Genomic DNA, 15221 nt, shown 5'->3' with positions numbered 1-15221 from the left:
TAATTGTGGTTTCGACTTCAGATTCAATTACATTTGCAATCTTGCAAATCCTTCTCTGAACTGTGTTTGGGGACAATTTAATTTTCTTAAACTTGTGACTTTGTTCTGGACACAGTATTTTAGTAACGTCCTGCATGCACGATTTTACAAATGCTCATTCTGCAAAGGGCTTCATTGATTTTCTATTATTCAAAGTCAGAACATAGCTAGCAAGAAGTTTTTTTTTTTTTTTTATAAGACTGAGGATACGTGTGTGATTTATGTTTGTATGTTCTTGTTTCAAATTTATCAAAATATTTGTACGTATTTCACCTAAAATGAAACAAAAACTATAAGTATAACCAACAGTTATACAGACGTCCCAAAATAAATTATTGTCACATGTCCAGCATACGTACCTGTAATTGTATGATAATTATTCTTTGCGAAGAGTCGAGTAGTGTCGTCGCATGTTGAATTTTAACACCCTTAAGAATTTTCGAATAAATTAAACATTTCATATTCTCCCCACTAACACAAAAAAATTTCTCTTCCTATTCACCCTTGAATGTACTACGTCCATGATTAGAAGACATTGTGAAACGGTCGAACACTCCGACCAACACAATGATAATGGCAGTCCGCCACTGCTCTTCGTTTGCGCATAAACATTGAGTACAGTACAGATGGGGATGGGTGAGGTGGAGGGCGCTCATTACGTACTGGCTTCGGTTCCGTTCAGGGGCTTACTCGCGAGTACGCTTTTGGAGACGTCTGGCTAGTATATACATTCACGGTTGAGTTGTTGAGGGTACTAGGAACAATAGACTGTGCCGGTACTATTTCGCATTGTCTGTAATGAGGCGATAGTAGCGATCCTAGTGGTTAGCTACTATCTATGGATGCATATTCCCTACGTATTGAGCTTCGTGACTGTATAGGTATACTAGACTGTGCTACATGCTAGTGACTAGCAACTAGGTGACTTCTAAACTACACACTAGGGTGCTTTGGACACGTATGCTTGAAACACAGCCTTCTTCATAAACTGTTTTTCTAAAAACCATGACATCACGGTGCAGCACTGAATTAAGACGGCAGTGTCCTAAAGCAGTTTCATTAGGAGTTATGTGGAAAAGATAAAGGCCTACTATATTACAATAATGTTTGAAACATTTCAAAGGAGGTACTAACAATGTCAATGTTCAAAGTTAGCTTGTTATTCTACATTATACATTATACATTTACATTATTTCACTTCCAAAGCATCTTCAGATTTGAAGAGTCCACTGCAAGAATGATGGATGTCATTTGGAATACATTTTGCAGGAGAAGCAATTGAAAGCTTGAAATGCTTAGCGCTCAAAACTTAACTGTGATTTTCCATTCTATACTGGACAATGACTATCAGTGTTAATGCCATATAACTCTCTATGTACATTCTATATGTCTTAAGCTATGCATTGACAGTCTTGGTTCATTTTCGACAAGAAAGTGACATCCATCATTCTTGCAGTGGACTCTTCATTTCATAACCCCAATTGCTGATGAGGTATCCATGTTTGTTTAGTGTACTATTCATCAATCAAGCAAGCATTTTCGTTTACTAGCTACTACAGACTTGATTGCTATGCACTATGTAGCTTTGGATCATGACTTCTGACGTCACATCCGGCTATTTATACAAATTTCTAGTTCACTTCAGCTGAAAATTAGCTTTGAGACATGGCCTAACTCTCCAGCTAACACGTTATTTTACATCCGTGGACTTCGATATCTCATGAAGGTATTGCACTATATCGCAGTGGCGTATACTGGTTAAAGGGTTTGGGCTACCACTGACCCTATTATTACACAAAATATATCTAACAATTACTTTAATTTTAATTACTATGGTAAAACTAATAATACAAAATTATTACATTATGTTATATTATAAACTTTTTCTTTTGTAATTTCCTTGGGCTACCGCCGGTAGCCCCGGTAGCCCGCAAAATACGCCCCTGCTATATCGTGATATTAAAATCATAAATTAAGTACAGAGAAGAGTAGGCTAATCTAAACAACTTCATACCTTCTGTAACTCTCACATTTAACAATAGACTCTGCTATCACGAAGAACAATTTGGACTTAAATGAGGAGCTTTTCTTCAAAACTTAACATGTCCAGTATACGAAAATACACTTCAGAGGCCAAAAACTTACTTCTCTGCTGTGTACAAAATATGTTCTGTGGGGAAATGTTAAAGATTATTTTTTTGCAATCGATTCGTATAAATTTTTACCGAATAAAAATCCTCGTTTATCACAGACACGCATAGGCTATTTGTAGCATTTTCTAAAAATGGGCATGTTAAGTTTTGAAAAAAAAGACTCCTCAAACAATCTATATTTGGTATAGAGAATAAGTGATAAACTCGCAAAATGGAATTAAAATATTAAATTTGAACCTATACGAAAATATTATTTTAGAAGCTCATGTTTATTGCGAAATATATGAAAAACATAGGGGTGCCATTTGAAATGTCAAAATGGGGGTGAAATCTAAAATGTATTTAAGCGTGGTTTCAGACTTTCCCTCAATATCTAAATCGATGTGTTTTTATTTCAATTGAATTCGATTTAAATAATTAGTTATTATTAGACATTTATTAAATATTATGTCGTCTTTTTTATGCTAAGGTATTATTATTTTATTCTCTTTGTATTTTGTATTTATCTGTATTTTATATTTATTTACACAATGTATATGAATAAAGACTTACCATAAGATAGGATGGTTGATGTGTAGCTTTGCGAAGTCTGGCTCAATTGTAGATACCGGTATTCAATAAGTCGGTAGTCTACCTCAACATTAAGCTTACTTCTATATCTCCCTCAAAACAGAATTCTGGCTACAATACGTAGCGAAATTCGGTTCCACGAGCAAGTTATGACGGCTCGGGAGGGGGGAGGGGTTATCGTGCTAACCACACGATACCTCCGTTCTGATTGGATGGTCATTCACCTCTGCTGTGGCATGTGGACATGAGCCCTGCAGCCGGCTGGTCGGTCATAGGCTGTCGCGCCTCGGTTTTATTAAATAAAGCATGATATCACTCAACTAGTTTGAAACCTGATGTGCAAAATCTAATTTCATTTCGTATTTAGCATATCAGACATAGTGAAAGTCAACATCCAGGCGTCTGTACAAAATTACGAGTTGACATGTTATTTATTGTTTACCTACTTGTGTATTTATTCCATAAATATTCGATCTGAATGCAAGAAACTAATGGGTAATATGTTACGGCGTATTTGTACGAGAATCACAAATTAAATTAAAATATCGTATTATCTCTTTCGTATTTATCCCAAGTATCCAACCATCCATGCATTCATTCATTCATCCATTTATGTACAAAAAGAAAGTACATACTGTACTACTAGGGAGGATCGGAAAGTAACGCACAACAATTATTTTACGGAATACTATTTTGGTTAGGACATTCAAAGTTGGCAGATAGTTTGAATCTTGCACTACAGACAGCAATGGTTCGATCGGATGTTACCCTGGCGGAACGAGCTCTAACTACTGAGTAAAAATGGCGCGTTTTCTACCATCGTTCACTTGTGAAGGGCAGCTAGGTGTAGTCCTTTTTTTTTTTTTTTTTTTTGCGAAAAACGAAAAATTCTAGTGAAAGCCACACAGAAATATTGGAGGTGTATGGCGCTTGATTGTCTGGACCATAGCAACATATCCAGGTGGTGCAAGTTTTTCGAAGAGGGCCGAGTAGGCCTAAATCTTACCGACGAAGCACGTTCCGGCCGACCAGTGACCGTTGCAACACCACCCAATGTCAGACAAACACATCATTAAGGCGGCAATCACCCACCCTACAGTTCAGGCCTCGCATCGTCTGACTTTCACCTCTTCCGACCAATGAAAAATTCCCTAGGAGGACAACGCTTCGGTTCGGATGAAGAAGTGAAATTAGTCGTGCGCAGGTGGCTATACGCCAAAAAACCGAGTTTTATGAACGAGGTGTACTGAATATGGTGTCACGATGGGAGAAATTTGTCGAGAGACTTGGTTCCAATGTCGAAGAATAGGTAAAACCTTAGCTTTCTCGTGCATTATTTTATTTTGCTTACCTATGAAATACGTTGTCACAAAAAAATTGTTGTGCGTTACTTTCCGATCGTATTTTATATATTACCTCCAAATTGGGGTCATATCGATCTATTTATTCTGTCGTCCTTTTCCTCCGAATTGTCCTCGAATTTGTTCAATAATAGTATCTTCCAAGGAGCTCAAATCCTTTCCTACTAACCTGGAAATTCAGAACCATTTAAGTTAGAAACTTTTCAATTGTCGATTATGTAGCCTACAACCAGAGATGGAATAACGAAATAATTTGAGGTTGGACGAAACACCGGTATCACATACTGCATACAAAGTTTGCCGTGTAAATTACATTATACATATTTTACATAATTATACGTAATTTACGTCGCGAAAAAAAAACTAATTTGTACACGATTTGTTACGCGAAGTAACAAATTACTGTCGTGTAATTAAAATAATAATTTACATACTCTTCTATGTATTTTAAGACGCTGTGTTGCTGTATTTTCAATTATCGAGCCACAAAATGTCTACATTTTGAGCAGTTTTTATTTTAAAGTTTTCTAGGAATAAAAAAAAAATTCGTCATTCTTCCTATGCAATATCTTCCTGCGTGCGACATATCGTCTTCAACTTTTATTTTTAATACAGGAACTTACTAACTTCAAAAGAGCAGATTATAAACTCCTACCGAACGCTTCGGAAATATGCTGTGAACTGAACTTTATTAAGTCATTGCAACTTTTTTAAATTTCTAGACTATCAGCACAGTCTAGTACATACAGTCATGAAGCTCAATAGGTAGTAAATATGCATCCATAGATAGTTTCTAACCACTAGGATCGCTACTATCGCCTCATTACAGACAATACGAAATAGTACCGACACAGTGTATTGTTCCTAGCATCCTCACAACTCAAGCTTCGTGACTGTATATACTAGGCTGTGCTATTAGATCACAATACTCCGAGAAAGGTCCACAAAGAGTTTTTAAAAGGACAACAAATTTTATGTTTTCTCTTTTAAGATTGACCTCTGTGAACATAACTTCTTCGGTCAGCGGATAAAGGAAAAGAAACGAAGTCGGCTCTATGTACAAAGACATTATACTTACCACGATGATATAAGCAGTTTGTCAAAATAAATATAGACAAAAGATGCCGGTGGGAACCGTAGAAAACGCAAGGACAAAATGCACATGATGAAAACCGTCGGCAGCCTTTGGTTTCTAGTAAGTTCTGGGACTGTGTCAGTGCGGCGACTAGCTAAGTAATAGCCTATGTGGAAACAGTTGTGTGATGTCTACGTCTCGTTTCAAAGGAGAGAAGAAATAAAGACAGTATATATATATATATATATATATATATATATATATATATATATATATATATATATATATATATAGCTTGGATAAATTACTGCAAATAATGCACGCTGGTAGACAGGTAACTCGAGTAACAAAGTAACACTTTGTTTATTTAAGTTATTATAAGTTTTGAAAAATATTACATTTTTTACATTTATTACATAAATTACCGGTACGCATTTTTACACGTCGTGTAGAAATTAATTTTTGCGCTTAACTTCCCAACCCTGACTGCGTACCATAATCCAGGGTCAAGCAATTGGAGCAAATATGATAAATGTGCAGTATAGAAGCTAGTGAGTTGCACCAGAGAACGATGAGTTGGCTCTATCACGTGATCAGAGGTAGAATCATACATTTGACTACATTACGATAGCACCACAGTCTAGTATATACAGTCACGAAGCTTGAGTTGTGAGGGTGCTAGGAACAATTGACTGTGCCGGTACTATTTCGCATTGTCTGTAATGAGGTGATATTAGCGATCCTAGTGATTAGCAACTATCTATGGACGCATATTTACTACATATTGAGCTTCGTGACTGTATATACTAGACTGTGATAGCACTTTGAAATTGAATATGACGAAATCCATTGTTCCAAATATTAAGAACTTGCTGAAATGAAGACTCGGAAACTCTCGTAAATCAACCAAATACGTGTTTAATAGATTTTCTTAATTATTATTATTATTTTCAGGAAAGAATACCAGTAAAATGGAAGTATACTTCGCTCTCTCTCCCTCCCTCTCTCGCTCTCCCTCTCTTCCCCCTCCTTTCACTCTCACGTTGCTTATAAAATTATTAATTTAAAATAATTGCTCTTCCAGAAAATGTTTTCATAAAACGGGAAAATTTTGATTCGTTAGCACTTTATTCTGAAGAAAATACATCATAATTTAAGAGTGGGAATACAGATGTCCCCTCCCCCCCAAAAAACAAAAAGATTTAATGCTTAAATGATACAATTTTAAAGAAACTTTGAAGTCAATGATGAAAGAATCAGATGTCAATTCAGAAATGTGGAAAATAATCTTACTGATATGCTCGTCATCCAGCTCTGAGGTAGAAACGTCAGTGCACTACACAGACTCAAGACATACAGTAAGTCAGTCTTAAGGCTGGTTCATAATAAACCGGGAACGGAAACGGCAACGAAAACGGAAATAATGCTAAAATAAATATACTTAAATGTGAGCGTTCACAATAGTTAATTGTGAATTCTCACATTTAAATACATTTATTTTAACAATATTTTCGTTCTCGTTCTCGTTGCCGTTTTCTTTCCCGGCTTATTGTGAACCAGCCTTTATTTGCTTTCCGCCTCTACTCCAAGTAAACTCCATTCGTACGCATATTGTTTAGAGGCTGAATAAACCACAGGGCTTAGTAGGCTGGAAGAATTAGATCAATAGAGAGAAAACATGACTCCATCGGTAATCGAACTAGCGACTTTCTAGTTTGTTAGTTTGTAGCGCAAAGCCATTACCGCGCCTCGGGTAAGACTCAGACTATCCCCAAAAGGGCCCTAGCCATAGAAAAAGTGTAATAAATATTGTCGCTTACGAGAACGAAGTTGAAGCATGAAGGACGCGTATTGAATTACAAAGACGGAACAAAAATGGTCGCGAGTGTTGTTCGATATCAGCACGGCACTTTCAAAATGAAACATTACTGACAGTCATGTCCGAGCGATGTCCATGAAAATCAATAGGAAATACCACCACGAGAAGTGGAGTAACACGTCATTGTGTAGACTTACTGTACATTTGTTGAATTTACTAGCATGAAGACGTTTCGTAGAACATTATTAGTAGGCCTGCAATTACATATGCCAAAGGAAACTAGCCTACCTAGATGCCTACAAGGAGAAGACTGATGAATAAGTGTGGTTCAACATCTATATGGAAGAAAACACGGCCAATAACAAACAATAAGATAATAAAATATTAGACGTAACAAACATTTTAGTTTGTTCTAATTACAAACTAACCATGATAAATAAGCAGTGACATCTGAAATAGTACGTACCTGCCCGTTACCCATTTTACGCAATAACACAAAAAGGCTATCTGAAATATAATAGCGGTAAAAAATTGTGATCATTTTTATATCCAATCCACAGTCCAATGATAAAGTGCCAGATTTTAAAATTTGTGTAATTTATTTGTAGGAAAACATAATACTGCAAATTGGGCGTGTGTATAAAATGCGCCCTCTACTAAAATTAGATACGATTAGGTCTTGCAACATTGAAGATCTCCCCAGAAAAAGTAACAAAACTGTAATTGAAGGGTTCAGAGCCATAGTGGGCCAAGTGCCATTTATTAAAAACGGAGAAAGCAAGAGTTAAAGTTAAGTGAATAGCATCGTTTAATGAAGATTGACATATTTAGTTTTAATGTGTATACTTTATATTACTTGCTAAATGTTTCCATTGAAATATGATAATAACTTCATTTTAACCCTTGTTTTTCTACGGTTTTAGTAAATGGCGCTTGGCCCACTATAGTTCTGAACCCTTCAATTCATATTTCAGGTTAACGGAAAATAATTTCCGGGGCATATTTCATTAGGCCTATATTTACTATCTTAGTCATTTGAGTAAATAAGGATATAAGTTTATTCAGCTATCGAACGCAATAATTTACTGTTATAAATAATGCCTTAAAATTACTTTTTCCACGTCCATCACATGTTTCAAGAATTTGATCCTTCTTCCGAAGAGGTCTTCATTTATGAATAAAGTGATTACAAATGTACACCTGGATTTGTTTATTCAGAAAGTAAACGAGTAGACGAATAAACGTCCAATTCGTCGATAAAACAGTCGCTGTTGTTCCGCGTTCAAAAGTTGTCACTTTTGTTGACATGGAAAAAGCTAATTAAACATGCCAAGTTACGGATTAGTAGTGGTGCGTAAACTAATTTCCCTATTTTTCTATTTTCCACTCTGTGGCCTCCGATTATGAAAGAATGCATTAGTGATTATTTCATCTGCATTATCCAATATACCAATAGCTAATAATGGTGAGGTAAAGGTAAAGTCTCTCCCTATTATATTGCAGACTGGGGGGGGGGGAGCTCACAAGATAGCGACTGTACAGACTGCTGGCATTAATGGCAGTAGCGATGTCAGTCCTACGTACTTGCCGCCTTCACCCCCAAGGAAATACTCCTTGCAACCATTTCTGTTAGAAGCTGAATAAACCCCAGGAGCAATAATGGTACATAGTTAAATTGTTGTTATTTATTATGAAATTGGTGTTTGTGAATAACAATGTTATACAAGATATATTACAGAAGATACAATGTAAAAAGAATGAGTACTCTGAACACTTACGTCACGTCTTTATATAGTTAAGACGTCTCCTAAATGGCTGTATTTGTGCCAATTTCTCCAAGTAATAAAAGTAGATTCATTTAATTCTTAAAACGGCCTTTACTCTTTACAATATTAACACAGAAATTAATTCCAAATCAGTTATTACATAGCATAATAGAAATAATCTAACTAGAAATATATTATAAATATACCGGTATAGAGCTGAGAGGTTCCGGGTTCGATTCCCGGTGCCGGAACGAATTTTCTCGAATTAATGTTGATAATACACATTGACTACTTCATAATATTCAATGAGGATGGCGAGACCTCATAACGAATATGTGATGTATACCAGTATATAATAAGTAAAGGCTGGTTCACAATAAACCGGGAAGGACAACCAGAATGAAAACGAGAAGCAGAGGTCGTGAATATGAAAATTTTTTATTCACAATAAACCGAGAACGTAGACGGCTATGCATACCGATATACATGTCAATAAGGGTATGTAAAGTCGATATTACGCATTCTGATGTCATTTATGTATAATTGACCAATGGCGTTCTCTCATGAGTACAAGGCAGCCAACATAAACATAGGTTAACCAACTTCGAAATTTCAACTGAAACATTTCATTAGGTACGGTACTATAAATATGTCCATGCATCTTTATTATCACGACCTATTTAAGTCTGCCATAAAATAATTAGAGAAGAAACATTTGTAATAGAACAAAAATGAACACAATAGTAGTTATGGAACTAAAGCATGAATATGTAGTGTGTAATACAACCAATACAGTAATAAAAATGATTCACTTACGATCGGTGTTCAAAGATGCAGCTATTGAAAGCCACGTATTCTTCTTCTTTTCTCATCTTTATACGAGGCGCGCCGCTTATCGTAAACGTGAGGATTTTCCTCAACACTCAATATTAGAATCTCATCAAATAAAAGTTGCTCCATGATGCATAGCACAGAACGAAATAATGCATAGGTTATGTCACGATCTTCTTGCAAAAAATTTACGACGACAAAATAGCTTTTTTGATGGCAATAGAATGAATCTAGTGGGCTGTGATCGGAAACGTGAATGCCAAAGTTGAAACTTGGCCAACTTTCCGTTCCCGATCCCGGGCTCCGGCAAGCTTTTCGTTAATTGTGAATGCTCACATTTAAATGTACACATTTTAACAATTTTGCCGTTTTCGTTTTCGTTCCGATTCTCGTTTCCGGTTTATTGTGAACCAACCTTTAATTATAAAATGTCAAATTTAATACAAATCAATAGAGGAATGAGCCAGAGTTGTCCACTGTTCAATACACGAGTATATAGGTTCAAAGAAATAATTTCTGAACGGAATAAAATGTAGCTATATGCTACTAAAAGAATTACAGACCGATTATTTAGTCCTGACAGCTCAGCGACGCGAAAGAGGGGAAGTAATAGGAGGAGAGGGGAGAGTTCCGGAGTGGAGATAAGGGCGAGCGGTCGGTAAAGGAATGCAGTAAAGCATAATTGTACTGGAAACATACCGCCCTATCTCACGCATGACATCAGATCGCTCCGAAGGCAAGCGAGTGAATAACCCAAACACCCCTTGGCGTAACTAAATGGACTCGCCTGACCTAGTCGCAGATCGCCTGAGACTGTCAGGACTAAATAATCGTACTGTACAATAGACCACAGCACACAGTCGAACACATTATTAGTTATGGTAGAGTTTCGCATCACGATAAATGCGAAATGTACCCAAAAACTGTCAAAGTAAGTAATTAAATGTTTTAAAGCATGTTCAAAACATTATTGTAGCTTTTTAAACCGCGATAAAATGCGAAATAAGAGAGAAATTACATTTTATAGACTTTTTGTGTGTTTGTAAAATAAATCCGAATCTATTTAAAGGGCCCGTCACATACAGGTTCTTATATTTTTTTCAAAAAGTTCGGTCACACCTCCATGCTAGTTTTTATGGTATGAATAGGACAGGAATGTGACTTACATGGTATCCTTTTTGTTGTTACCTGCACCATTATCTCGAGTTTTCAACTAATCTGTCTGGTGCTGGTGGTAGAATATTGGCTGCCTATGCGATCATAGCCAAGTTGTATGTGATAGAGGGTTATTGTGATTGAGTAACAAGATGAGTGTTCATGTTTCTTAATGTTCACAATTTCACTCTAATGTTATATGTTACTTTATTTACTTATTATTTTCAAGAATTTTAACTGTAAAATATACAAAATGCATCTGTTAACACATTGATGATATTGAATTTCTACCATCAAACTTTCCATAAAAAATGTTGCATCCAAAAACGCTACAAAATGCTAAATTCTGACATTACAAGTGCTATAATTTGCTAAATCTGATTTATAAAGTATTAAATTTTATATTTTAAGTTGCTAAAATCTAATATCTCTAAGTATTAGATGCCGGAATTATGGTAATCATGTGTTAATTTGGAAAGTTTTTTTTTTTTCTTTTGGGCAATATTTTGAACGATTTTGGCATGAATGCTTCAGCCTAGAAATCTACAACCGTAGTTAAACGTATAGTATATACCTACAGAATATAATACTAGAAGAAATAAATGGATTCACTATGTAGAATACCCATTATCAAATGAAGCCGAAAAAATATTAGTAATAAATACCAATAAATGAGCTGCTCGTGTGAAGATAATGTTAAGTGACTAAAACTACATTTTTGAAACACAGTAATTCTAATGTTTGAAAAACTCATGCTCAAGTAGCACTGACATGTATTGCCAACATTTGAAACTTTAATGTCGCATACAAAAGACAAATAGCACTGAAAATAACATGTAACATTGTCTTCACCCGAGCAGCTAAAATGTTCGGCATTTTCAATCAAATTTTCAAACCTAATAATCAGGTTTAAAAAAAAAGAATAAAACTAAAAGTACAGATATACAGCACCTTAACAGTTCTAACTTTGTCGTATGTGGCGAAACTGGAACAATTCGACAACAAGATCAGAAAGATTAACTACTTCAAAGATTTTTTTAAGAAAACACTGGATAAACTTTGTTGGAACATAAAAAAATTAAGAAATTTTACAATAATTCAAAATTACGTCTATTTTTAGAAAGAATAAGAAATTAGAAGCAAAATCGATTCTACACCATAGTACAGTAAGAAAGACGGCAACAGAATCCCTGTATAAACTTTTAATTATCGACCTGGAAGAAAGCTAAGACGTCTAAGCGACAATTTTATTTTGTGTGATGAAATGGTCTTCCCATCTAGAATTGTGAAAGATTATGATTATGATGATGACATATGTATGTGTGTATGTATGTATGTATGTATGTATGTATGTATGTATGTATGTATGTATGTATGTATGTATGTATGTATGTATGTATGTATGTATGTATGTATGTATAAGTTATACAGTTTATTTCCTCCTTTGGTTTTTACTTAGTAAACGTTTCAAGGTAGCCTATTTATGAAATGTATTATTTATTATTAACCTATTGTTTTGCATCATTTCAGTAAATATTACACCTTGTGTTATATTTTATAGGTGTAGCGTAAATGATTTAAATATGTTCATTTCATTTCATTCATTTATTGTTCTGCCCAAGGGCAGGTCTTTCACTTCAAACTCAGCCTTCTCCAATCTTTTCTATTTTCTGCCTTCCCCTTTGTCTCCTCATATGATTTAAATATGTAAAGAGCAATATTGTATCAATGTCACTCTGTATGTATGTAACAATTTGTATAGTTGTACATAACTGTGAAACACGGCTCTGTCCGACCACAACAGTCGAATAGATTAAATGTAAATATGGAATATGTTTCAGAAATAGCATATATAGGCCTACGAGTAATTGTAGCACAAAGCTTCTTCCTTTCATTTACACTATTGACGTTACTCATGAGTATGATTTCTGCGCATTATTCTTTCATATCAGAGACAAGACTAGAAACGTGGAAACGTGAACACTTCGGAAATTACAGTTCCATTTTAAAATATATATTGCACGTCAGTAATGCTCTTGCTTTGAGTAATATGAAACAGACTGAAACTGATATTATAGACATAAGCGCTTGATAATAAGTTCATGGGAGATTAAATTTTGTTTGACATGAAAGTGTATCACCAGAAAGCCACCTAGCTCTCACGAAAATTGAGTCTTTCTCGAGCAGAAGTCTGAAAATCTATTTTAAGGCGGCGAAAGTTTTGTTTGTAGAAGACTTATCCAGTTTCATTATCTAAGTTACTCGATACGCGTTACATTTTCGTCAGTCATCTCACGGCTTCTCATCTAAGGATAGCAAAGTTCAACCCTGGGCAGATCCTGAAAGTACGGAAGGTCTCCTCCAAGTACTACGAGTATAGGTACTTCAGTTCTCCTGCTCTTTTAATCGCAACATTGCTCGATCACTGCTGTCTTATAATTTCATCATCCCTGATAGCCTCTGTAGTTGGAAAGAAATAATAATAATATTAATAATAATAATAATAATAATAATAACAATAATAATAATAATAATAGTTGCGGAACATTATAAGTAGGTATATTCCTGTACTTTTAATCTCTATTTCTTTTTTAGCGTTCACGTTCCAAAGAACAAAATATGAAAATTTGATAGAACCTAAAAAATATCTAGTTTGTTGTTAGGAAGCAAACAATCCTAATTGCCTATTTCACTGATTATCTTGCGTATCCGATTCTTAAAGAAAATAGCTAACTGTATTCAACGATTAAGTAATCAATCAGGTTGCTGACCACTGAGATTCTGGATAAATGTTGAGCCGTGTTGACATTAAACGAGCGAACAGTTCCGAATATACAGAGTGTAGCTGGAGCAATTGTTCATGCTAATTCAATTATTTGACCTTCCAATAAAAATCGATTAATATATTTATTGAAAATTATTGCAATTATTATATATGATACAACTATTAAAATTGGGGTATAAATGGCATTATTTTAACTGATGATTATTCATGTCATAAGGAAGAAAAAATGTCCTTACAATTTTTTTATAATTGCAATATTTAACTAATTATTAAAGTTTACAATATTAGACGTTTTGCAACGTTGCTGGGTAGGGAGGAGTGGGCTTATAAGTACACAGTATAGCTCAAGCGGATACAGACATACCGGTACAGATGCTCTGTTCTAATGCAGGAGCGGACCATGATAATACTATTGTTTATATAAAATGAGCAGCAAATACAAACTTTCAATCTCATTAATAGAACATTATGGTAAATTTACATTTTATGTAACAATATTGCTCCATTTTTATTGTATGTTTAAAAAATAAACAATAATGGTTTTCTGCACAAAATCACACTAACTTTTTTCTAATGCAAAATTTTAATTTCTTCCGCTTCCGTAAAGAAGTATCATTTTTAAACAAATTTCTGGTTGTGTGATTTTCGAAACGGGATAAGAGACTTCTAGTTTCTAAAAATCGTTGAGAAACTGCTACAAAAGTTCGCCGATTAAGTAACCTTCTTTGAGGAAAACGTTGACGGTACATCCTTCTTGTCTGACTTGAATTACGACGATTTTCTGCATAAATTAATAACATACGATATTCCTAAACTGTGAATGATGTTGTAAGTTATTTTTGAATACCCTGTATTGAACTATCATCCGCTCGACAGTAGAGCTATGGACAGGGAGCTTGAACTCAGCTGATTCGTACTTCTGCCTGTGCAGTGTACTGCCTGCTGAACACGTTGCCACGTCTCTCACGCCAGAACATTAACAAATTTAAGCATGCATTTTTATTTAATTTCACGAAAACGTAATAGAATACACAAATATTTATTTAAACTAATATTAACTCTTTGCTAGATATACCTACTGATGTAACTGTTTTCGTAATTTTACTAACGATATATAGAGTAAACCGTAAGTAATGGCAAAAAGATTTCAATTTTGCTTCCTTTTCGAGATAAGAATTATTTTACAGGAAACATTTCACAGCATGTTTTGGGAAAGTCATTGACTGAATTTCCAACATGTTCAGTCAATTTAAGAGAGCAGTGTATTATTATAATACATTATTGAAAGAATTTTAGTTTTGTCCTTTAAAAGTGCATAAATTTGATCCGAACAAATGTATCTTTTCGTTTTGCAACGAAATTTTTCAAAGTTACATTATCACCTTCATCTAATTCAGACGCTAGATAGCCATAGCAGTTTATAAAGCGTCGCAAAATAACTAATTAAAAAAACACAAGAAAAACAAAAACGCATACGGAAAATATACCGGTACATAGTCGTGAACACTACATATTTTAATATCTACATAATAGGCCATTAAAGGTGAAAGAAGTCTGACTTCTCAGTAGGCTAGGAGCGGTTGCTTCTACTGCCTCTCCCCGCAGATGTTCCTATTAATTCTGTAAACCTATGTACGCTATAACATTATCACGCACATAATTATATG

At 34.8% G+C, this 15221-nt stretch overlaps 1 protein-coding gene across 4 annotated transcripts in view; it reads right to left on the bottom strand.

The window, feature by feature from the left end:
• Ir25a (ionotropic receptor 25a) overlaps nt 1–15221 on the bottom strand; it is a 98326-nt gene that overhangs the window by 70800 nt on the left and 12305 nt on the right. For 2 of the 4 annotated variants that reach the window (XM_069831562.1, XM_069831554.1), the window contains exon 2: nt 4179–4292. The exons of the other annotated variants lie outside the window; for them this stretch is intronic. In XM_069831562.1, the coding sequence (XP_069687663.1) occupies nt 4179–4195 (17 nt within the window). In that variant the 5' untranslated portion in view covers nt 4196–4292. The remainder of the gene's footprint in view (nt 1–4178; nt 4293–15221) is intronic. 4 annotated transcript variants of the gene reach the window in all.

This window comes from Periplaneta americana, chromosome 1, assembly GCF_040183065.1.
Source record: "Periplaneta americana isolate PAMFEO1 chromosome 1, P.americana_PAMFEO1_priV1, whole genome shotgun sequence".
NCBI classification, from domain to species: Eukaryota; Metazoa; Arthropoda; class Insecta; order Blattodea; family Blattidae; genus Periplaneta; species Periplaneta americana.
This window is presented reverse-complemented; position numbering and strand designations above follow the sequence as displayed.